Source organism: Lissotriton helveticus, chromosome 5_1, assembly GCF_964261635.1.
Source record: "Lissotriton helveticus chromosome 5_1, aLisHel1.1, whole genome shotgun sequence".
Classification (NCBI taxonomy): domain Eukaryota; kingdom Metazoa; phylum Chordata; class Amphibia; order Caudata; family Salamandridae; genus Lissotriton; species Lissotriton helveticus.
Window position 1 is genome coordinate 1,888,360,887 of NC_136065.1, and position 26,443 is coordinate 1,888,387,329.

The 26,443-nt window shown below is 45.3% G+C and overlaps 1 protein-coding gene across 3 annotated transcripts in view; it reads right to left on the minus strand.

Moving 5' to 3' along the window:
* The window catches only part of COASY (Coenzyme A synthase), a 194,725-nt gene that overhangs the window by 93,102 nt on the left and 75,180 nt on the right, over positions 1 to 26,443 (minus strand). For all 3 annotated transcript variants that reach the window (XM_078645376.1, XM_078645375.1, XM_078645377.1), the window contains 3 exons: positions 5,560 to 5,774; positions 1,440 to 1,571; positions 733 to 922 (listed from right to left, as the gene is read on the minus strand). In XM_078645376.1, the coding sequence (XP_078501502.1) occupies positions 733 to 922; positions 1,440 to 1,571; positions 5,560 to 5,774 (537 nt within the window). The remainder of the gene's footprint in view (positions 1 to 732; positions 923 to 1,439; positions 1,572 to 5,559; positions 5,775 to 26,443) is intronic.

The window sequence follows — 26,443 nt, forward strand, 5'->3', positions numbered from 1 at the left end:
ATTGTGTGCATGAGAATAAGAAAATACATGCATTTACAAATTGTTTCGACTAGATATATTAGGCTCTACATATTTAGCTGAAAAAATGCTCTCCAAGTCAAATACAATTAGAAATACAAACCATTGCATCGTTTCTGTCACAAAAACTCCCTCACTTAAAGAAAGATGAGCTGATATATTATACAGGATTAGACTGTTCCTACTGGAGCAGAAACCAAGGCTGGTTTACACATGGCTGGGTCAAATGTGAGATGGCTTGGTAGAAATACAAAAACAATGGGTTGGAGTGCTACCCGGAGTCACTGCCAGTGGTTAGACATATGCAAGCACTCCTTCCATCACCTTCTGTGTGCCTGTTGTCTCTCACAGGAATTATAGCATATCGCTCTCAAAGGTACTTTGATAGGGACTAGATTCAGACAAACAATCTGTCCACTGCTCAACTACCACCAGACTACAGTTTCAGTAAAGACATCTGATCAACTCACAGGTTTAAGTACAAAGTAATGGCTTGATGCTCATATTAGGAAATATCAAGAGATATAGGCAGCACTTGAAGGAAGCCATAACCTCATGATCATAGCAACGTGAGAGAATATATAGGGTAAATATAAAAAACATCGAAAAGGAGATTCTGCAAATGCTTTGTATATTTTTTCTCCCCTACTAGTTTGAATCACGATTTGACATGGAATGCCACATATTTATTTATCATGCTTCACCTTTATGTACCTGGCCCAAATTCTTCAACCACCTGCTGATACGCAGGACCCCCAGGACTGTAGGTTTCATGGCCAAGCTTGTCGCTGTCTATCAAAGCTGCACCAAGGTTAGCCAAGTACTTGGCAATGGCGCTCTTGCCACTACCGCTTCCTCCAGTCAGACCAATTACGTAGGGGCGCAAAGGTATCTTCAAATTTTCCTACAATGAGAAAAAAAATGATGCACCCATAGAAAGTGAGAACCACAATCGAAAAGAACACACAATCTTATAATTTTGCATGGTCTTATTATGCACCATTGCCAGGCAGATCCATCAATCATAAGCCTGAGGTCAACCCTCCTTACACACCACTGACAAGCTCTTTTTGTACACCAGGTCCAAAAGTCATCATCTCACACTAACATCAAGGAGGAAAGAAAACTGTAGGAAAATACAGAAACATAAGAAGGACATTGGCCGAACTGAGAGGAGTATATTCAAATGTGTTTACACACAAGTCTTGCAAAGGATTGAGCTGAAGATCAACCATATTTACTTTAAAAGTAATATTCTTGCACAAAGTGGCTTAGGCGCCAGAGCACTTCAAAGCATAACCTTAAGCACTAGACCTCTGCTTTTGGATCACTCTACTTTGCTAGCCAACCCAAATCCATGCTGCTGCCTGCAGGTACTGACATTACTTTTAAAAATAACTAAATGCATGTCCAGTATTTACTGTGGGAGGTTTGAGCAGGGTTCCTAGTATTCTGCTCCTTAAGCTGGAAGAGCTGATCTTTTCCTCTTCATTCTGGGCGTGTTGGGCGTCGTTCACGATCTTGATCTCATGCAGGACCAGAGCAGGAAGCCCCTAGAAGCATAAAGAATGCATGTTGGATCATGAAGCAGAACAAGGAAAGAGTGTACAATTCTTAAAAATCACTTGCCACAACGAGATCTTGAAAATCGTGAATCTCTTAGATCCTAGTCATTCACCTTTATGTTGGATTCCACTGTAGAGCAACAGATCAAGTCCTGATTTCTGGCACCATGTACCATGAGTGTGCCAGTGGCCATACTTGTTCAAACTAAAATTAAAGTTAATAATTTTCTTGTTTATTTCACGGTTCAATGGCGAATTTCACACAATCTTTTCCTAAAAATTAAATGCATGGCGATCCCAAACAGACAAAGCCATGTCATGAACGCATTTAAAAAATAGTATTGTTAAAGTTGATTAATGTGATCCAAGGAATACCCATCATGATTAAATGGACTTTGAGTTCCTAGCTATTTGATGGTGTGGATGGGAACTCCCTCTGCTCCCCTCCTTTTCAATACCCGTTCTTTCTGCCTAGCTCTCCACTTGCTCTTGTCATCTTTTTCTTTTGGAAGGCACCAGTTGCTCTTCACTACTTTGCTACTAAGCCCCTGTCCCCCTCAGAACTCCACTGTGTAACCTGCAACAAAACCCCCTGTTTCAACAGCTCCCATCCCCAGCTCTCATTGACGGTTCTCCAATATCTGTGTGGTCCTCATGTAGTTTGGGCTTTCATATGTCCACATAAAAGTTTATGTGGAATTCAGATTTAAAGAGCAAGAAAAGGCATGGTAAGGGTGACTTGATTGTTGTTTAGTGGGTTAATGCATACATCTAAAATATGTATGCACTTAAAACTCAAAATTATAGCTTTTTTAAATATCCGGAGCATACCAATCCTCATTCATGACTGGAATTCTCACTGCAACAGTGAAAATCAAAGTACCGGTCTGAGGGTTTTCGCCATTCATCAGGTAACATATGATTGTTTTCTTTAACTCTCTTCACCTGCCTTGTCCTTACTCTGCTGAGTAATATAAATGGGGATGGGGGGCAGGAGATCAGAAAAGAGAAGAGAGCTATAGCGAAAGATATACTGGCAGATGTGAAGTCGATGGGATATGAGAGCACACTGATATGAGTTAGAAAGAGAAAGGGTGAAAGGTAAAAATAAAAATGTAAGGTAGCCAGAAGAAAAGATGAAAACGGGTAGGCAGGGCCTGGTAGAGAAAAAGAGAGATAGGTACATTTTTAGAGTCAGGTGGGGACAGCTAGAGATATGAATAAATAGAAGAAAATATAGAAGAGGTAGGGGGTGTGGTACACCGAGGGATGCGGTAGAGAGAAAAGTAAGGTATAAAGAGATATAAGTTAGTGGTAAAGGAAGAAAGATGTAGAGGCAGACAGGTGAAAAAGTGAGAGAAGCACAAAGAAATGCAAGGTAGAGAGAGCGGCAAGGGAGTGAGGAGCAAAATGAGAAGAGGAATAGAAGGAAAAGTGAGGTAAAGAGTAGTGAGGCCAAGAGAAAGGTACAAGGAATGTAGTGTAGGATAGAAGAAGAACATGAGGTACAGCGCGAAGAGGTTAAGTAGACAGACAAAGGAGAGTTTGGCAGAGACAAAAGTAGAGACGTGAGGAAGAGAGGTGTATAATGAGCTGTAGACAGAAAGCTGAAATATAGCAGAGGTGTAGAAGCAGATGAGAAAAAGAGTTCGTGGTAGGCAGAGGAAAAGAGGCAGAGTCAGTGAGGTAGTGAAAAAAAGAGTAATAGTGAAAAAAGAGTAAAGTAGTGAAAGAAATGAGGTAGGAGGAGCAGAAGTAGAAAGAGGGAGAGGAGGTGGAGAGGTGAGATAGCCAACAAATGGTGAAGTAAATTGAGAGATTAGGTGGAGAAAAAGTGAGAGTTGTGGGCTAGAGAGGAATTAGGTTGTGGCAGTGACATGATGTAGGAAGGAACATTAAGTAAAGAGGTGAGGCAGAGAGGGTTGAAAGTAATGTGAGAGGTGTAAAGAGAAGAAGTGAGATAAAGAGGAATAAAGTTGAGAGAATGATGCAAGTAGATGGAACAGAGTTACAGGGAAGTGAGATGGAATCAGAGCCAAAAGATGGGTGAGGTAGAGAAAGAATTGAGGAAGAAAGATGGTGAAGATAGACGTAATAGTAGGCCCAGAGTGGGAACGGGTGAGGATTTGATAGAGAAAGAGAAGTACTGAGAGAGCAGTAAGTTATGTAGTGACGACTGAAACTGAGACAGGTTGGGTAAATGGAGATGTAGAGCCAAGTAGAGAGGGAAACAAAGTGTTTAGGTAAAATATGTGAAGAAAGAAGAGAAAAAAGAAAACAGATTTTAAAATTCAATTACTACCTGCATGAATGAGAGTGCAAAGGTTAGGATTGGGTACCTGTGCATGCCCAGCTGTCAAAATAAAAAGAACTTGTTTGTGTGCACAGATTGTTTTTTATGGGAGGACTTATGACTAGCCCAATCACTTTAGGATGAATGAATGAATTTATATTTGTACAGCACATTGCTACCCTGTGGCCTCCCAGCGCTTGTGGATGGAACAGGCAGAGGAACAGCAACGTTAAAGCGATGCCTTGAAGAGATGGGTTTTCAAGAGTTTGCGGAAGGCCAGCAGATTAGTTTACTTCCGCAGAATGGAGGGGAGAGTATTCCAGAGATTAGTTGCATTAAAGGAAAAGGAGCGTCGGCCCCATCTAGTTCTTCATATTTTCTTCGGAGTTGCCAGAAAGGAGAGACTTGAATGGAGGTTTCTGGAAATGGGGGGGGGGGGGGGGGGGAGGGGACGGATGGTGATAGGAGGTGACAAGGGAATGAGTAATGACCGGACCGGTCTTCCGAATGGCTCTGTGAGCCAAGCACAAGGCTTTGAACTATCTCCTGGCCGAGATTGGTAGCCAATGGAGGCTCCTTGGTGCCGGTTTTGCAGATTGCCTCCGGGGAATCTAGAGAAGTTAAAGGGCCGCGCAATTCTGAATCATTTGAAGTTTATGAATAGTAAATTGGTGAGCTCCCAGGTACAGGGCGTTCCCATAATCGAGGCGAGAAAGAATAAGGGCCTGTACCATAATCCTTCTTGCCTGGAAGGGAAGGGGGGGAGGATCTTACGCAGCATTCTCATCAGGCCATAGCAGGTGGCTGAGAGCTTAGTGGCCTGGTTCCCCTTGAGGGGGCAGAACGTTCCCCTTGAGGGGGTAAGGGGGTTTGGGTAGGGAAGGGGTGCTGGGCAATTGGCTACTTTGCCAATGACTTAAAACTGTTTTACATTACAGTACTCCATCCTGAGACACATTTGTGAGCTCTCCAATATCGGTGTTGTCCCTGTCCACACACAGTTCTCAGTCCGGTATCATCTCGAAAATCTTTCTGCATTTAATTTCGAGTATTTAAATATGTTTAGGTCTGGCTGGCCAGTGCCGCTATCAGAAAAAACTATTGTTACCAATTATTTAAAATGCAGAGTGGTCTTTCATTCCTCCTAGAAAAGTAATCCTCTCTCACCTTGAGCTATTAGCTGTTTCGTGAATCATTCGACCACCTAGGGAGTGCGTGCATTGTAATGGATGGGAGACTATTACATCTCAAAGTACACTGAATTGTCACAAGTTAAAATGTTTATCTCAGAGATGCATTTTAAACGGAAAGTATTTTTTATGTTGTTTTACACTGCAGCAGTGTTTTCTTATATTTCCTTCTGAATTCTGAAAATGAAGGAATGTGGAGTCAGTCTACAAAGAAAGCTCTCAGAGGAAATTAAAATATGTCCAACTCATAGAGCGAGCATCCTCACAAATGTCATAAAGCTTAGTGTAGGACATATGGCTTTACCCTCAGATAATATTAACTAATACTATGTGAAGCATGTGTATTGTACAGCACACACCCTCTTACATTACCACCAGTCAATCGACTGTTTTTTTTAGTTATCTTTGTCAACTCAACCCAGCACATTAACTCTTTCACAAGCTTTACAGAATTACAAAATGAAGAAAGCAAGCAATTCTGAAAAATTATTACATTTTCCAGTCTTTTCCGATTGACAGCCTCTCCCCCTTTGCGGGTCTCTTCACTGACTACAATGCACTTCAAGTCGGCATCAGTTATTGAGAGCCCGTAGGGGTCAAACAGAGGCACAATGTCATAGGTCAAAGATGGCTTTATATCAACCAGGAACTGGCCCAGCTTCTCCGCACGGGAATCAAACGGCTCGATCAGCTCTTTCAGAATCTTTCCTGTAAGGTTAAAAAAAGAGAAGTCACCAGACTAACCGAACCAAAGAATATGACTTTTTCAAGCAATTATTTTTGTACAAGGAAGACCGGGACACATTCCTAGCGTTTAATTAAAGAGGAGCATACTTTATCAGTAATAACGGTGTCTGAAGTCTTGAAAGTCATTCTAAGCAGGATTGACACAGCTCCTGCAGGCCATTTTAACTCGGTCCTCATGTTAGTGAGAATCACACACAGTGCTGGGAAATGTGAATGTGAATTGAAGTTCATCTTGCAGTGTTAGTGTTCTATAGGCACTACTTTCCTATTTGGCCACGTTTTTGAAAAGTACTTCTTATGAATAAAATCCCTATTTAATAAGAAGCAGAAGCGGGCCCCTGAGAACAAGATAGGGAGAAGCAAACAGGGAGCAAAAGACAATCAAAGTAAAACAAGCAACCAATGCTTCTCCATAGAATATAAAGTAGCCTCCGGTCTCTAAATATACACATTCATGAGACAGACCAATACAATTTATATTGGATTTTTAAATATATTAATATATATTTATCTGTTCACACAAATAAAGAAATTGATGGGTTCCCTAACACCATTTGTAATTTTGCTTAAACACTTGTTATTGTCAATAGATGGACCATACCAATAGATGCACTGTTCATTAGAAGACAATCATTATATATGTGTATTTATGCCAACAGGATATAGGTCCATTGATCATGCACTTGTATATGTGTGGCACATGTAAATAATGCTTTGATTGTTTGGTATGTATGATTCCCTATTATGAGTGGGTACCAGTGATTCTCATTGCTAGTATGTAGTTGCTTTGGGGGTCTGTTTTTGTCTTTTGTCATGATAGAGAGCAAATCAATTTCTTTATTTATGTGAACAGATAAATGTATATGAATATATACATATATTGAAGAATAAAATATAAATTGTATTGGTCAGACTCATGATTGTATATATTTAGAGAGCTGTGCCCACGTTATATTCTATGGAGAAGCATTGGTTGCTTGTTTAAAATTCCAATTTAAACCTGAAGTGATTTAGATAGAGTCCTCTGTAGCCCCCATTTTTGTGTGGAATCCTAGCAGTGGACACTCTTTCCGCTTTACAAAATGTCAAAAATAAATATTTATTAGGAGTTAAGGCTTGGGCTCTGGTTTTGGAAATTCAATTAGTTAAGATATTAGCTAGTTAAGCTGTACGGCTTTGTGTAGCACTGAACCTTGCAGTGGCTGCATATTAAGGTTCCCTTTAGTTATACTGAGTTAGGGTTGCAGGTGCATTGTTACATGTATTCCTTCGTTCATTCATGTGTATAATTTTTCCATTACTTGAGAGAACTAGTTAAGATTAGCGGACTACAAATTGGATCAGGTGGGGGAGTCTCATTGTCTGAAAATGAATAAATCAACCCCCACAGCCACCCACACCCTTAACTCAGGTCTGCCCAGAGTTCATTTAAAAGGTGAGTATAAAATGGTTCAGCTTAAAGAGAATTTTTGATCACTTGTATTTGGGATGGCTTCTCAAGCTAGAGCACTTCTCTGGACTTGTTCACCGAGGAAGGTTCTACAGGTATTTTGGCCCTGTACTTTAAAAGACTTGCTGGATGGTGCAAAGAACCTTAAATGTGATCCTGGTTTCATAGTGATCAAATGGAAACCACTGAAAGCCTTTTAAGACCTATTTGAACTAAGCCAGTTTGCAGGGATTTATTCTGGTTGCCTGGTTCTGTAATATTATTTGCAGCCTAGCAAGCAGTTTCTTAGGGAGACGGTTGATGTACACTGTTGGGTTTGCTTGCTTGAAGAATTACAAAAGATTCAGTGCCATTAAGTTGGTGCAAAGCATATTAATGCCCGCTAAATGCAGATGATCTCGAGAAGCAAAGGTTCCATGTGAGAGACAGTGTTGGGAACCCTGAAAGTCTGTTCAGGTAGTTGTTGACATTTAACAGGTTAGAAAAAGCCCATCTATTTTCCAAAATAGAAGCAAGATAGTAAGATTTTCATAGATGGCCATTGTTAGAAATGGGATTTCCGGTTGGCTAAGGCGTGCGCCAAAGTCAGGCAGAAACCACCACTCTAGTCAGGGCAAGGGAGTTACACGCCAAAGATAACCACTGCTCACCCTCTAGGTAACGTGACGCGAGCAGTAAGGCTTTTCCCGGAGGCAATGTAGGTTAAGTGTTTGCGCGCGCCCCCAGCAACAACACCCAAGGCCCACCACAAAGGAAACTCCACACAAGGTTATATATATGTAGCCTTTGTATTATACCAAACACATTAGATAAGAACCACACACTTTACAATGTGCCAGAGGCACGGGCAGAATTTACAGGGGATTATATACATGGGACAGGGCCACATGTACCACTGTCAGGATTATGCACTTTTAGAACTAGCCCATGGTAGAATTAGCACTTTGTAGGAATAGCACTTTTAGAACATAGCACACATAATAACTGTAGCACCAAATAGCAAATGTAGCACACAACCAGTAACTACTGGTAACAGGTAAGTACCACCTACCCAATCCTAACCGCCTTAGGAAAATATCACGCAGGGAACCATGAACTCCCTAATATAACTATACTAGGTAAAACAACCCCCTAAAAACACATTCAGAGGTATAGGCACAAAAACATTATACATGATGCAGAAATTACATTAGGCAGGTCATTACAAATTGCGCAAAGATCACATAGGGCCAAAAACATGTACCCCACGCAAGCACAACACCAGAACTGTCCCCCTGGCCAACTGGCCTATCAGGAGCTGAAACGCCCTGTGTCCAAAATGTTAGGGCAGGCTGCGCAGACAACAACCAGAAGAAATGCACAAAGGGGCAAGCCTAAACGAAGCAACTGCCCACTAAGTGCTGGGCAGCTGTAGAACTCCTCTGGGCTTTCCAGGCTTTCCAGGTAGGCAAGGGGGCCCAAAACAACATGGGAGATGGGGAGCCTCGTGGGCTCTCAGCAATAGAATGCCCCCAATCACGTGGGAGTTCCGCACTGGGGACTCGAGAAAACAATGCCCCTCTTGGAGCCTCGTGGCTCTGAACAAATATGCCACTGCACTGGGGGGGAGCGGCCCGCTGGGGACCGGGGCCGCTCTACCCTCCAAAATGCCCCCAAGAATGAAGGAGTCTATGGTGGGCTCTAGACAACTGCCCCCAATAGAAGTGGGAGACACGGGGCTTGAAACAAACTGTCCCCGACGTTGGAGTCCCCCCTCTGGGGACTCGGAAGACAATGGAGCGGGCAACGGATGAGCCGCCCACTGCCAACCGGGGCCGCTCTATCCTCACAGACACTGCCCCCAAGACGTTGGAGCCCCTCGACCGGCTCAGAATAAACAAGATGCCCCCGCACGAAGATGGCACACGGGGGGGGCGGGCACCGGCAATGTGCCCCGACGCCCCCTCTACAACCATGAACGCCGGGCCCCACTCACCGGCTCGGTAGGCCTCCTCTAGACTCCGTCTCCTACTCACCCGGTCCCGCTGCTGGGGGACGAGTTTTCTCACCGGCGGCGGGCGGGGCTCTCTCACCTGTGAGAGCCTCGCTGGGGGATCCGGCGTAGTTTCCCTGGGTCACAGAAGAGCTCCCGCTCCTTGGGGCTCTCACCCTGACACGGCACCTTCCCTCTGTGTGGCCACAGGAGCGCGGGGTGGGCTCCCGTCTGCTTCCTGCTTCTCGGCCGGAACTTCTCGCTCTTCCAGCCAGGCCCCGCCCCAGTCTTGGCGAGGCTGGCGTCCGGGTTTCCTACGGCTGGCGGCGGCGTTCTGGGCACTTGCTCGGGGCAAGCGGGGTAGGCTACCGCTTGAGAGTAAAGTGCCGGAGCGGGGTGACACCCGTGAATTAAATAATAAAACAGGGTATGCGCCCGTATTAATTATCAGAATGACACGAAGGAAAATTGGGCAATAAGCGGCAGGCAGTGCGGGGTAGGCACCCGTGCCGCAAGTCAGCAAAAGGGGGATCCCCACGCCGGGGAATCCCTCGAGAACGTCGAGCGCAGCTCGGGGCTGCAGTCTAAAACCCCAAAGCCCCCCTGAAGGAGAACAAGGCGCTGCAGAGGCCAAGCGCTGCCAGGTGCTTGGGGGCGCAAAGGAAATCCAGGGAAAGTCCAATAAGTCCTTAGGAAGGCAGGGGGGGTAAAGCTGGGCCCAGGGGGCAGCTCACAGGTCCCTCCAGGCAGGGAGGCAATCCCCAGTGGCGGTTCCTCCTGGTGCCCAGCAGCAGCAGGCCCCCCTCAAGTTAGGATCAGGAAGGAGAACCTTGGTATGGGGTCACAGTCCCTCTTTTATACACCAAATCCCTTTGTTCAGGGTGAAGGAAAAAACCAGTCGCAGCTGGTTTTGGAGCACTCTGTGGTGCCCAGCCACTCTTCCCATTCACTAGTCAGGCTAGGGTCGTCAGTCGCACCACAGGGGGCAGAACCAGCATTGTGTGGGGAAAGCCCAGCCCTATTCAGGTCCCAGGTGCACCCCTCCCTCACATTAACATGCAGATCTCCCATTCACCACCGGGGCAGACCCATCCTGACTCCTGGAGCCAGGCTCACCAGCCAGCTCCAGCCAATCGCAAGCCAGACAGCCAATTCACATAATTTACACAGACAGGCCAACTTCTAGAAGTACATCCATACTGGTCCCATGGTCATAAACACAGTTTGTGATAATACAAGGGTAATAACATTTGTGAATTTCAAACGATAGTCAAACTTTATACACAGTTCTTTAGAAAAAGTAATAATCCATCAATTGATTGACACAATCATGACAAAAGTGACGGCCGCCCTGGCGCTTTCCTCCGCATTGCGGGTTTTAACGAATACCTTCACTTTTCATTCTCCAGAGACGCCGGATCCATACAATTCACGGACCGAGCGTCACCAAAATTACAAGCATTGGTTGAGCGCACACGCGCTACATGCAAGGTGAGCACACGCATCCATCCTCTGAATTCACTAGTTTAATTCTATCAGCCTAGATATAGTTCTGTATGATTGAGTGTACTTGTTCTCTCTCGCAGCACTTCTTCGCTCCCTTTTGCTGGGAATACTCCTGTCTTCCTATACCACTTGAGGAGCTTTGACCCACGTATTGAGGTAGGCTGAGTCTAGCGGTGCATTGGTTGAGATGGTGATCTCTCAGGTTCGGTTTAGTGATTTTTGCTTTCCTCTTTCCCTTGTAGTAAAACTGTGGTCCTGAAGAGAACCCTTGAAAAGATAGGGTTCGAAACGCGTCGACCTGTCTCGGTCCCGTGTCATCACTTTTGTCATGATTGTGTCAATCAATTGATGGATTATTACTTTTTCTAAAGAACTGTGTATAAAGTTTGACTATCGTTTGAAATTCACAAATGTTATTACCCTTGTATTATCACAAACTGTGTTTATGACCATGGGACCAGTATGGATGTTTTTTGTATGATTGGATGGCCAAGAATGTGTTGAGTGTGAGTTTGAGTGAATTATGTACATACCAAAGTTTGTTTTCTTCTGTGTGTATATAAATGTACAGTAGTCTTTTTCATAATTTTTGTATTCTCATGCCATAAAAAACAAGCAAAGACTAACAAGTAAAATAGTCTGCAAAAGAATTAAAAGAAACGTTGCAATTTCTAAAGCTAGTGTTCATGTTTATTTTTCATGCACATTTCTATAAATATTGTTTCCAGAAAAACTGCTCAGCATAGGCAGGTGTGTTGTTTTTCAAGTTAATATTGGCTCAGCCTTGCTGAGTTTTGAGTCAAGACCCTCTATTGTTATTCAAACTGTTTAGCGGGCGCATGCTCGCGAGGTTCTGGTGGGCAGAGAAGGAGCTGCCACAGGACTAAGCCTGGTGTACCAGGATTACATTTTGTGTCTGTGGTGTGGGGGGTAGTTTCCCTCTAACTTCCCTCTAACTTTCCCCTTTTTTCAATCTTTTTTCAATCTTCTTTTCATTTTTTGCACATATTTCCTTTTTTGCACGTGTGTTCAGTGTGGGTATGGCTGAACAGGACACGGTAGCTTATACAGAGGAACATATTCAAAACCTGATCAGGGATCCGCCTCCCTTTGCATCTGCAACCCTCAGCGTTGCGGCCAATACTGTCAACGAATCTGAAAAACTTATACGTTTACGAAAAAAACAAATTAGGACGGACCTCCATGGACATTTTTTACTCCAGCATTTAAAATCAGGCACGATCCCCGCAGGACTTCAAATTCGTAACATCCCGGTCGTGTTCACGGACGACCCTGAATACAAAAAAGGATTCAGTGGGGTTGAAACAAAGTGCAGTAGGGACCTGATGGTCCTTACTATTGAGACCGCACACAGAATTTCAGTTAAAGAACTCGAAGAAATTGCAACACTTGAGAAAGAAATTCAAGACAATCAACTCATAACTGATTCTAAAGGACTCCTGGAGAAGGTGGAAAAAGAAATCGGCGAATTTAAGGATTTCACGGTTGCCCAAAAAAACAATAAGTTTGAGCTGGACAAGAAAAATTTCTCGTTGGAATCCGTATACCCCTACTTGAGAAAAGACTTTTATTCCAACTCTGATTCACGGAGGTTTCTCCAGGATAACCAAGGTCGTTCACGACGTAAATTCATTTCATTCTCAGATACATCTTCTTCTGGAAGTGATTCTAACAACGCTAATAGGTCCTATCAAAATAAGCAAAGCAACCCACAAGATCAGGGTCAACGTCAACAACAAAACCAGGCATCTTTTTTAGGACAAGGCCCCCCGAAACCGAGAGGTCGGTCACGTCCCGTCCAGCCATGGGAAATGAGGACACGATCCCGGTTCTACAAGAGTTAGATCTCCCATCTATCTTTAACTTATCTGACAGGACTCTAAATGAAGCAGAAACATCGATCTTGACGAAGGGCCTTGGATTTGTCCCGTCGAGACCCACAGACTTCATTAAGATGAAGTTAGAAACATTGGAATTCTGTCGCAAACTAAGATTAAAGACATTCTTCTCTGATATATGCGAGGAACATCAAACAGAAGTAACGGGATTAAGGAAGAAATCCACCTTTTGCCCAGCCGGCTCAAAGATTCCTAAAGAGATTCTTACGTTCGAGCGTACAGTTCTATCAGGAATATCAGCACTAGAAAAGAAGAGAAACTTCGTCAAATTTAATCTTGCTAAAGCTGAGAAAGAGGCTTTGACCACCTTGAAAAATGATAAGGATATAGTAGTCAAGCAAGCTGACAAGGGGGGAGCAGTGGTTATTTGGGACATTAATAAATATAAAACGGAAGCATTTCGACAACTGGATGACAACTCATGCTACAGACGCATCACAAAAAATCCTACACTCGAAATTCAGAGTGAACTATTTTCAGCAATCCAGAAAGGATTTGATCTAGGGTTCATTGGACCCAAAGAACTGGCGTTTTTACAGAATAAGAATCCACGAACTCCAGTGTTTTATTTATTACCCAAAATTCATAAGGACGAAATAAACCCACCAGGACGCCCCATAGTTTCTGGGTGTGAGTCCTTATTAGAACCAGTGGCTAAATACATTGAATTCTTCCTGAAACCCTTTATTGAAGAGATTCCAGCACATCTTCAAGACACCACGGCTTTTCTCCAAAGAATCAGTACAGTACCTTTTGAACAAAGTTCCCAGCTTCTAGTCACGCTAGACGTCGTGTCATTGTACACGCAGATTCCTCAAGATCAGGCCCTTGAGACACTAGCATGGTTCTTGGACACACGTGTTAGACCTTGCCAAGTACCTTCTGATTTCATTTTACAGCTGGCATCCTTCGCATTAAGAAAGAACTTTTTTACTTTTGACTCTGACTACTTCCTTCAGGTTAAGGGAGTAGCCATGGGGTGTCCATTTGCCCCAGAACTAGCGATCATGTTCATGGGCCTCTATGAGAACAAATTCATTTACAATGACAATCCCTACAGTCATCAGATCTCGCATTACATGCGTTACATAGATGACGTCTTTTTCATTTGGTCCGGATCACTAGAAACCCTCAATGGTTTTGTTGAATGGCTTAATGGGCGCTCAAGCAACATAAAATTTAATTGCACATCATCTAGCCAATCAATTACATTTTTGGACGTTAAAGTTGTCCCCCGTAATGGAAGCCTGGAAACAACTTTATTTAGAAAATCTACCGATAGGAACAAGGCATTGTTATTTACCAGCAACCACCCACGAAGTTTGAGACAGAATTTGCCATTCGGACAATTCCTGAGGATCCGAAGGAATTGCTCAGGAAAAGAGGATTATTTCGACCATGCCAATTCACTCATGGAGAGGCTTCTCCAAAGAGGTTATCCGAGAAAACTTCTAAAACAATCCCTTAAGCGAGCATGGTGGACGCCCCGCGAAACACTAATGCACAAGAAAGCTAAGGTTGAGCAAAATCGGGTGGTGTGTGTATCCACCTTTTGTCCTGCTGCAAATCAATTGAAGAGGCTGATAAATCTCAACTGGCATCTAGTGAAAGACTTGCATGAGGACTTGAGGAATCCACCATTATTTGCATTTAAGAAGGAGAAGAGCGTGGCGAACCATATTGTGAGGGCAGCCTTACCCAGTAAACAACCACCAACTTTGAGAAGCCTATTCGGCTTCCCCCAGACTAAAGGACATCACAAATGTGGTACCTGCATTTGTTGTCAAGATACCGTGGAAGAAACAGTATTCTCCTTTAACAACATTCACTGGAAGCATGAAGCTTTCACCAATTGTAAAACAAGGAATGTCGTTTACGCGATCCTTTGCCCCTGCCCAAAACTATACATTGGGAAAACATCCCAAGAGGTCAGACAACGCATTACGCAGCATAAATCCAGACTGCGCAGAGAAGTTGAGAACGCGCCATTGGTACACCACTGGGTGACGAAGAAACATGATAAAAATAATTTCAAATGGACCGTCCTGTCAAAAATCGAAAAAGATCCAAGAGGAGGGGATTTGGAATTAAGATTGAATCAAAGAGAGGCCCTATTAATCATGAAATATGACACAGCAGTCAATGGATTGAACGAAATTTCGGAAATTTATAAAACTTTCCCGTGACACTGCCCATAGGACTTCATCTCCCAGAACCCTCCTTGGCATATATTATATGAACTACAACTCCCTACACCCCTTGGGTTGCGATCATTCTCTTGAGCCAAACTGCAGGGAGGCCTCAGTAACCCGCTAGTTACCGCTGGGTGAGGAGCGAGGACGTTCGAGATACTGTTTTGCCTGTCTGAATTAGTCTTCACGGTAAGCGGACACCGGGACTTTCCAGCGCGGTGTTGCAGCGGCCGCCCTGGCGCTTTCCTCCGCATTGCGGGTTTTAACGAATACCTTCACTTTTCATTCTCCAGAGACGCCGGATCCATACAATTCACGGACCGAGCGTCACCAAAATTACAAGCATTGGTTGAGCGCACACGCGCTACATGCAAGGTGAGCACACGCATCCATCCTCTGAATTCACTAGTTTAATTCTATCAGCCTAGATATAGTTCTGTATGATTGAGTGTACTTGTTCTCTCTCGCAGCACTTCTTCGCTCCCTTTTGCTGGGAATACTCCTGTCTTCCTATACCACTTGAGGAGCTTTGACCCACGTATTGAGGTAGGCTGAGTCTAGCGGTGCATTGGTTGAGATGGTGATCTCTCAGGTTCGGTTTAGTGATTTTTGCTTTCCTCTTTCCCTTGTAGTAAAACTGTGGTCCTGAAGAGAACCCTTGAAAAGATAGGGTTCGAAACGCGTCGACCTGTCTCGGTCCCGTGTCATCACTTTTGTCATGATTGTGTCAATCAATTGATGGATTATTACTTTTTCTAAAGAACTGTGTATAAAGTTTGACTATCGTTTGAAATTCACAAATGTTATTACCCTTGTATTATCACAAACTGTGTTTATGACCATGGGACCAGTATGGATGTTTTTTGTATGATTGGATGGCCAAGAATGTGTTGAGTGTGAGTTTGAGTGAATTATGTACATACCAAAGTTTGTTTTCTTCTGTGTGTATATAAATGTACAGTAGTCTTTTTCATAATTTTTGTATTCTCATGCCATAAAAAACAAGCAAAGACTAACAAGTAAAATAGTCTGCAAAAGAATTAAAAGAAACGTTGCAATTTCTAAAGCTAGTGTTCATGTTTATTTTTCATGCACATTTCTATAAATATTGTTTCCAGAAAAACTGCTCAGCATAGGCAGGTGTGTTGTTTTTCAAGTTAATATTGGCTCAGCCTTGCTGAGTTTTGAGTCAAGACCCTCTATTGTTATTCAAACTTCTAGAAGTGGCACTTCCACACTAGACACAATCATGCCGCACACATCATCGCGCAACATTTAATCACACGAGTCCGCACATACCAAACTCGAGCTTGCACTCCCCACGCATCAAGAACTACCATGGACACATACATTCCCCATGCATTCCTATGGGAGGGCAGGCCAACCTCACTACACGCACAAACTTTACCCTGGGACACAGAGGTAAAGTGCGCAGAAGCCAAAAATCACTAACACTGGGTCACCATAAAAAGTCAAAATTTTAGGGGTGAACCTGCCAGAAGGGCCAAGTCCAACACAACCCCCTTCCAGCCAAAACACAGGGTAGACCAATCACCACCGTGATGGGCTTCCCTGCTTGGGGCAATAGAACACTGACGCGGGCCTGCAACTGCAGGGGCATCCTCCTGTTCTCCGCCACGGTGAACCCATGGGGTTCCTTCTAAAAACACTGTCAGGAACAACTGGGCTACTAATCAAGAAAAAAAGGGCCCCCGGGGAATTTGATATGGAGCAGACAGGCAGGGGAAAATTATAGTATACAAAATCACAAAAGTGTCTGCCCCTTCATAATATATAGATGGCTCATAAAGAGTCCATAATTTAAATAGAAGCAAACACTGAGCTCACTGCAACCAGAAGTGGAACAACACAAACAAAGAACATAGAACTAATATCACCCAAACTATTTTTTTATTTAAATAGTAGTGGTTTTCATTCTTTTTTTCTCATCTCTTTGTTTTTCGAGTGACTCAACATTTCATTTAACAATACATGTAATATTACAACACAAAATATAATAACAGTCTAGGAACAACTGGGCTACCCCACTGGTACTCCCAAGCTGGCCGCGGCCAGGACCAGGCCCTAGGCCACCCAGGTGCCACTGGTCCTTGCCTATTCACAGAGTGGGGGTTAGTAACCCCTGATATATAGTAGCCATTCTCCACTCTTCCTGTCTGTAGGACAGGGCTGGACTACCACTGGTTCTCCAGCCTGGGGTCTACACCCTCAGGCGGACCAGGAGTCACAGGGGAGGCTCTCCTCCCCCTACCTCTCCTTCTAGGGTTCCTCCTCCTCCTGCGAGGGGTACCCTTAGAACACCACTCTCCCAACCTAGGGTTGAACCCCTCAGGTTGCACCGGGGTCAGAGGCGTGGACTCCCACCCTCTGCACCCCCTTCCAGAGTTCTGCACCCTCACAACTGGAGCGGTACCCCTGGAAGATGAATTGGTCAGGACGCTGGTTACAGACGTCCTACCCTTCAGGTCAGGTGGATCCTGAACCTGGCCTCCCAACCTCTGGTCTAAAACCTTTGGTGGAATACTTGCATGGCACTCCAGGACTTCTGGGGACTTGCACACCATCCCCCTGAAGCTAACAAATGACTCATATGTTGTGTGACTGTCTGTCTGGCGCAGATCTCCCATCCCCTGTCCACCTGACAGTGCGGGAAGATCCCCAGAACAGAAGTGGTGTCACCATGGTCACTACACGGGAACTTAGCCCAACTGGGTAGTCCCTGACCCACTGGTTCTTCCACTGGGGAACTCATCCCCCAATCACTCCTCACTTCGGACTCCTGTGCCCTCTCAACTGGAGTAGCACTGCCAAACACTAGAACCACTGGAGCTCTATTTACAGACGCTCCAGGTTCTCTAGACACTAGGAGATCCTCCTCAAATGGACTAACAGGACAGCCTAGGTCCCCAACCTGGTGTTCCCTAAAGAAACCACCCAGGTTCTGAGACAGGGCTTCGGGTATCTGGGGACTCTGGGTAACCCACTCACTCCCGCTCCACTGAGACAGGTAGTTAGCCCCCACACCCCCTCACTATACTGGGACCTAGCTGGGCTACTCTGAACCTCTTCCACCACGCTGGGCTGGAAGATACCTGAACCACTACTTTTGGAATCACTCACCAATGACTCTAAAGAACCTCTGGCACTTTCCCAGCGGTCTGCTTCATCTGCAAGCTCAAATACCCCAGACAATCCACACCCCAACAGGTGTTGGCGCAACCCCGGCAAACAACAACTGAGCAGGTGGTCTTTGAGAACCAGATCAACCAGTTTGTCAAAATCAGATTCTGCGTGAATCTTTACCCAATCAGTCAGTGCATCCTCACATTCATCCACAAACTCCTCCCAAGACTGGTGAGACAGTTTCTTCATGCCCCTGAATTTCAACCTATGCTCCTCTTCTTGGGAAACAGTTACCATACTTTGGGAACTGGGAATGGGACTTCCTGCACTGAAGTCTATATCGCTGCCACCACTGGACTCAACCCTCCCTGGGGAGTCCAGAAAATTATAACTGCGCACAGGGGATAATCTACCCTCCAGAGCTAATTTCTCTCTGGCGAAGGCCCTCTCAGACTCCTCTAACCTCTCCTGCGCTAAGACCCTCTCAGTCTCTAGCTTCTGCTGTTCAAGGCCCAATGCCTTAAGACTCAACTCCTGAGCCAATAATGCCTTTTTCTCCTCTAAGGCTAACTTCCTATTCTCCATATGCTCATAGCTCTCCTTCTGGAGTTTCTCTAAAGCCAACTGGTGCTCCCTTTCTTCCCTCCTATCTATCCCCTCCTCTGGGGACAGAAAGAGGGATGAGGCAATGCCTCCGCTACTGGACCCAGCAAGGGACTCTATCTATGGGGTCTTCACTATCTGCTGGCATCCCTGCACTGTCATCTTCTTCCTCCTCTTCAGACTCTTCAGGGCTCCCCACAGACCCACCACCCTCATGGCGTGAGTCCCGGGCCCTTTCCTCACTGCGCTCAAGATCCCATTGACCCTTTTGCCATAGGATCAGGCTGTCCCTCAGTTTAGACTGGGTGTCTGACTCACCCACCTCTATGTTTCTCTCTTCACAGAACCTTACCAACTCTAGCATACTGTACCTAAACAGACCACAGGAATTAAAAGCAGGCTCCATTTTTGCGGACGTTCTTGAAAAGTTTAACACAAGGAACCTAGGTGTCTGAGCTAAAACAGGAGTACACAATTCACAAAGTATTCAGCAAGCTCCCTATCCCAGAGAACTCACACTCACTTGTCTAGTGCAACACACCATTCATCCACACTCAACCCCCCCCCCCCCCCTCGGACTGGTAAGGCAGTTTCTACCGCCCCTGATTTCTCAACCTGACCACACGTGACACAGGTACCAAACTCTGGGAGCGGGGCGGGGAACAAATGTACTGGACACTATTTGAAAATGACACTCATCGGAGAAGAAATAATGGAACTTCAAAAAAAACAATAATCCCCAAAATGTGATTATCTAAAATGCAGAGTTTTGTGGTGCAGCCAGTTGCCGCTGTGGTACAGCGCAAACACAAATCCGGATCCCTTCCGCTGCCACTAATGTTAGAAATGGGATTTCCAGTTGGCTAAAGCTTGCGCCAAAGTCAGGCAGAAACCATCACTCTAGTCAGGGCAAGAGAGTTACACGCCAAAGATAACCCCTGCTCACCCTCTAGGTAACGTGACGCGAGCAGTAAGGCTTATCCCGGAGGCAATGTAGGTTAATTGTTTGCGCGCGCCCCCAGCAACAACACCCAAGGCCCACCACAAAGGAAACTCCACACAAGGTTATATATAAAAATAGCCTTTGTATTATACCAAACACATTAGATAAGAACCACACACTTTACAATGTGCCTGGGGCACGGGCTGAATTTACAGGGGATTATATACATGGGACAGGGCCACATGTACCACTGTCAGGATTATGCACTTTTAGAACTAGCACTTGGTAGAATTAGCACTTTGTAGGAATAGCACTTTTAGAACATAGCACACATAATAACTGTAGCACCAAATAGCAAATGCAGCACCAACCAGTAACCACTGGTAATAGGTAAGTACCACCTATGCAATCCTAACCGCCTTAGGAAAATGTCACGCAGGGAACCATGAACTCCCTAATATAACTATACTAGCTAAAACAACCCCCTTAGCATAAAAACACATTCAGAGGTATAGGCAAAAAGACATTATACATGATGCAGAAATTACATTAGGCAGGTCATTACAAATTGCGCAAAGATCAAATAGGGCCAAAAACAGGTACGCCAAGCAAGGGCACAACACCAGAACTGTCCCCCAGGCCAACTGGCCTCTCAGGGGCTGAAACGTCCTGTGTCTAATATGTTAGGGCAGGCTGCGCAGACAACAACCAGAAGAAATGCGCAAAGGGGCAAGCCTTAACGAAGCAACTGCCCACTAAGTGCTGGGCAGCTGTAGAACTCCTCTGATTCAGAAAAGGGGGTGGTGATGAACAGAGTGTCTGAATTAAGCAGACCACTCTTACCCAGTCCAAAGATCAGGGCTTGATCCATCACCGTTATTTAGCTCACTGCCCCATCCCAGCTCAGAACCTGGCTATATGCAAATTAGTCTGTCCCTGGCCCAGTGCATCATGGGAACAGGGCAGACTACCAAGCCAATTCTTCACCAGAAAGGAGACAAGCTACCGGGGACCGGTTTCTGGCATTTCAGCCTCTTCGGCCCGGCTTGCTTGAATCCTGATGGAGCAGTGAGCAAGGGACTCATGTCTGAGTATACCCTGCCACACCTATAGTGGCCAAAAACGATTCAGAAAAGGGGGTGGTGATGAACAGAGTGTCTGAATTAAGCAGACCACTCTTACCCAGTCCAAAGATCAGGGCTTGATCCATCACCGTTATTTAGCTCACTGCCCCATCCCAGCTCAGAACCTGGCTATATGCAAATTAGTCTGTCCCTGGCCCAGGGCATCATGGGAACAGGGCAGACCAAACTACCAAGCCAATTCTTCACCAGAAAGGAGACAAGCTACCGGGGACTGGTTTCTGGCATTTCAGCCTCTTCGGCCCGGCTTGCTTGAATCCTGATGGAGCAGTGAGCAAGGGACTCATGTCTGAGTATACCCTGCCACACCTATAGTGGCCAAAAACGATTCAGAAAAGGGGGTGGTGATGAACAGAGTGTCTGAATTAAGCAGACCACTCTTACCCAGTCCAAAGATCAGGGCTTGATCCATCACCGTTATTTAGCTCACTGCCCCATCCCAGCTCAGAACCTGGCTATATGCAAATTAGTCTGTCCCTGGCCCAGTGCATCATGGGAACAGGGCAGACCAAACTACCAAGCTAATTCTTCACCAGAAAGGAGACAAGCTACCGGGCTTTCCAGGTAGGCATGGGGGCCCAAAACAACATGGGAGGTGGGGAGCCTCGTGGGCTCTCAGCAATAGAATGCCCCCAATCATGTGGGAGTCCCGCACTGGGGACTCAAGAAAACAATGCCCCTCTTGGAGCCTTGTGGCTTTGAACAAATATGCCACTACACTGGGGGGGAGCGGCCCGCTGCCAACCGGGCCCGCTCTACCCTCCAAAATGCCCCCAAGAATGTAGGAGCCTCTAGTGGGCTCTAGACAACGGCCCCCAATAGAAGTGGGAGCCACGGGGCTCGAAACAAACTGTCCCCGACGTTGGAGTCCCCCCTCTGGGGACTCGGAAGACAATGGTGCGCGGCAACGGGGGAGCGGCCCACTGCCAACCGGGGCCGCTCTATCCTCAGACACTGCCCCCAAGACGTTGGAGCCCCTCATGGGAGCCTCGACTGGCTCGGAATAAACAAGATGCCCCCGCACGAAGATGGCACACTGGGGGGGGGCATAGGCAATGTGACCCGACGCCCCCTCTACAACCCTGAACGCCGGGCCCCACTCACCGGCTCGGTAGGCCTCCTCCGGACTCCGTCTCCTACTCATCCAGTCCCGCTGCTGGGGGACGGGTTTTCTCACCGGCGGCGGGCGGGGCTCTCTCACCTGTGAGAGCCTCGCTGGGGGCTCCGGCGGCGTCTCCCTGGGTCACCGAAGAGCTCCTGCTCCTCGGGGCTCTCAACCTGACACGGCACCTTCCCTCTGTGTGGCCGCAGGAGCGCGGGGTGGGCTCCCGTCCGCTTCCTGGTTCTCGGCCGGAACTTCTCGCTCTTCCAGCCAGGGCCCGCCCCTGTCTTGGCGAGGGCTCCCTGGCTTCCGGGTTTCCTCCGGCTGGCGGCAGCGTTCTGGGCACTTGCTCGGGGCAATGCAGGGTAGGCTCCCGCTTGAGAGTAAAGTGCCGGAGCGGGGTGACACCCGTGAATTAAATAATAAAACGGGGTATGCGCCCGTATTAATGATCAGAATGACACGAAGGAAAATTGGGCAATAAGCGGCAGGCAGTGCGGGGTAGGCAGCTGTGCCGCAAGTCAGCAAAAGGGAAATCCCCACGCCGGGGAATCCCTCGAGAACGGCGAGCGCAGCTCGGGCTGCAGGCTAAAACCCCAGCGCTCCCCTGAAGGAGAACAAGGCGCTGCAGAGGCTAAGTGCTGCCAGGCGCTTGGGGGCGCAAAGGAAGTCCAGGGAAAGTCCAATAAGTCCTTAGGAAGGCAGGAGGGGCAAAGCTGGGCCCAGGGGCCAGCTCACAGGGCCCTCCAGGCAGGGAGGCAATCCCCGGTGGTGGTTCCTCCTGGTGCCCAGCAGCAGCAGGCCCCCCTCAAGTTAGTATCAGGAAAGAGAACCTTGGTATGGGGTCACATCCCCTCTTTTATACACCAAATACCTTTGTTTAGGCTGCAGGGTAAAGGGAAAAACCAGTCGCAGCTGGTTTTGGAGCACTCTGCTGTGCCCAGCCACTCTTCCCATTCACTAGTCAGGCTAGGGTCGTCAGTCGCATCACAGGGGGCAGAGCCAGCATTGTGTGTGGAAAGCCCAGCCCTATTCAGGTCCCAGGTGCACCCCCCCTCACATTATTATGCAGATCTCCCATTTACCACCGGGGCAGACCCATCCTGACTCCTACCAGCTCCAGCCAATCGCAAGCCAGAGAGCCAATACACATAATTTACACAGACCGGCCAACATCTAGAAGTGGCACTTCCACACTAGACACAATCATGCCGCACACATCATTGCGCAGCATTTAATCACACGAGTCCGCACATACCAAACTCGGGCTCACACTCCCCACGCATCAGTGGTAAAGTGCGCAGAAGCCAAAAATCACTAACACTGGGTCACAATAAAAAGCAAAAAGTTTAGGGGTGAACCTGCCAGAAGGGCCAAGTCCAACAGCCATGTACGTGTAACCTTCATAAATAAATTTACCACAGAACACACAGATGCTATGCCGCTACTGGGCTTTAGGATGAATCTACATACTTAAGCAAAACAGCAATTTTCGCATACAAAAAAGTAATAAATGTGGCAGTCTTTGCTAAAAAAAAATAATAATTAAAAAAAATGATGTTGATACACACACTGTATCAGTATATGTGTTCGCATATTATGTAAATCTGGAAATCAGTGTGCGACCCAGGAAGAACCTCTTTTTTCCTGGTGTTGGAAATACATTTGAATCTGTGTGCCGGAATGTATTTCTGAAATGGATGAGGAAGAAATTTTAGAACTCATTGAAATTGTGTCCTCATTTTAGTTTTTTACAGCAGTAACCATAATGTCTAGAACAAAAGGAAAACTCTTATTTCTTCATTCGCACTGCATTTACTTCAGTATCCTCTGTAGGAAATGCTATCAGTTTTACAGCTTTGATTCCATTAAGATGTTTTGTAAAAAGCATAATGTTAGAGCCCAGTCTGCATGTCAGAATGTTTTACTGATATAGATGAGAAAGATATTTGAGAACTCGTAGAAAGCATGCCCTCATTTTAGCATTCCACATATGTTCTATGTCAAAACGAACCCCCTCATTTTGTTTTTTTCTAAAGGGATTACTTTACTTTGTTTTCATCAAGATGGCCTCAGGTATCCCACACTTTTGTCATAAATAAGAACAATAGTACCCTACTTCTTCATTAGAACACTGTGGGAGGCTGCAGTGGAACACTCAAGAATCAAACAACAGGTTGATACTGCTGTTGGAAGTAAGTTTTACTCAGAATATCAGACTTGATTCTAACATGGCTGATGAAGATAGTGTGGAGTTATAGAAAGTGTGCTCTCGTTTTAGCCTTTGAAGCACCTTCGATAATCTCCATGATAAAATGTGCTTTCTCTCAAACATGGTTTATCAAATCCCAACAAAGGATCAGATTTTTGCACAGGTTAAAATGACTTTTTAACACATCACAATTCCTAAAACGAGTATGCTATCACCAACAAATGATTTATATTGTGACTAAAATCTGTTATCACACTTTATATGTACTCCCTTGTGTGACCTCCAAAAACAGGATTGCCTTACTTGCATTTCAATAGGAACAATGTCTCAGAGTTCTGTAATCACTGCCACAAAAGGATGTCCATGTTGTGGCCAACCAATCAAGGGGGCATGTGGACTCTACAATATCCCCACCCCACCCTACCCCACACATACCCCTTGTGGTCAGTGTGTGCTCACCCTGCCCCCTTATGTTTTTTTTTTTATTCATTATTTATTGTGATGCAGGAAGCAGGTCCATGAGTCCTATAATGACCACCACAACATACTGTGCAGGTTAAAGCCAGCCAATCAGGACTGACCAGCCCCCTTTAAAGTGGCCAATCAGAGCATATATGAACACCAACTGTCCAGATACCTATATTTTTTACTCCTCCGTTCCCAGCTGGAGCCCCTTTCAAATTCTGATTTCTCGAAAACGTATTTACACCACATCACAAAAAGCATGTTTTCTGAGTAGAGTTCTAACTTTTTGCAAAACTTGGTGTAATTCTGTTTAACATTCTGTTCTCTGTGGCTGCAACAGATGGCATTACCAGAAATAAATGTTTTGGATCCCATCTTTTTTGGGCCCCTGCTTGACGGTCAGCGGAAAACTTTACAGGAAGGTACTTTTTAGGAAAGTTGTGGAGACAGCCATTAAACGTCATGCTTGCTGTTAGATTCAAATAAATTAGTTATATCTAAAGCATATTAACACATTTCTAATCATCCACATTTTACGAAACCTTTCTTTTTGCTCTATAGCCAATTTTCTTTTTAAGTGTAGAGCTAGGACTAAGGGTTTTCTTAAGCATCATACCCCTTCTAATAGTAATACTTGGCTTTTTCATTATACATTTTGAGGTTTGTGTGTTTTGAGTGAATATGTGCCAATATATTCAGCATCCTGCTTAATCCTGTGTATCAGTTTTATGATGTTATTAATCTAATCTTTTGTGAATGCTTTCTTATCTCTTAGTGTGAGATATAAAACCTTTTCTTTATTCTGCTGAATTTCTCCTAATCATACCCCCCATTTAGGAATCTTCTCTCCATGACTTCAATTGAAACCCTTAAATCTTGTTCATGGCTACAACAGCATCAGGCCCTCTCCATCCACCGAAAGGTATTGCTTTGATCTGTAATTTGGGATGATAGCTAGAGGCATGTAAATTTGCATTACATTATGTTTTCTTTACATGCATTTTGCTCCCACGTAGATCTATAATTCAATACAAAGGAAAGAGATCACATTGAGATTGTGACTCATAGTAGAATGTACATTGTATTCGTTCACATTCAGAAGAGTCAAGAAACATTCCCCTCCTATCCATATCATAATCACATCGTCAAGATATCTTCCCCAGTAGTATATCTTATTACCCAGTCCTAATTACTGGTGTCCCAAACAGGCAGCCTTACGTACCACCCCATAAAGAGATTGGTATTAGAGGGGCAAGCCCTGGTGAAAAGATAAGCACACCAAGCCTCACGATCTATGTATCGGAGGAGGATGTGGTTTCCTGTGTTGTACGCAGTTGAAAGATCTAAAATATAAGCACTGTAAGTAACTCCATTGTCCACTTGCTCTAGTAGGTCATCCCACATATTTACCAGCCCAGTTTCGGGCGTTTGCGTGGATGTCAAGCTCGACCGGGATGTATCAAAGATGTCATATGCCGTGTTGGGGTGGGGGGATGGGGTTTTTGTTGGAAGTTATACACTGCACTGGTCATCAACAATTACATTGTGTCAGCCTCTTGCAGGGGGATTGGCTGGGTATTAAAGCTTCTATTGCTGAGTTGTTTCACTATCAATGCAAATATCAATAAAAATAGGTTTTTAAAAAGTAGATGTCAAATGCCTGCATCGTTTTTTATTTGAATGGGACTATGTTTTCAAGTGATTTATTTAGAGATTCAAGAAAGGCCTAAGATAGGGAAGAATGTATCAGAGTCTATGGGGTCTAGAATGGGATGTTTTAGTAGAGGTGTTATGGATCAATGCTTCTGAGTACCATGAACCGTGCCATTTCTGATGCAGCTGCTAACGAGATCACCTGATTGGCTAGCATATGTTCTTTGGCTGCTGAAATTGCCTGATGCCAAATGTTTTGTCTTTTGATGAGATAATGGACACCACGGGAGTGTAGGGTGCTTTTCTGTACTTCCAGAATGAGTACAG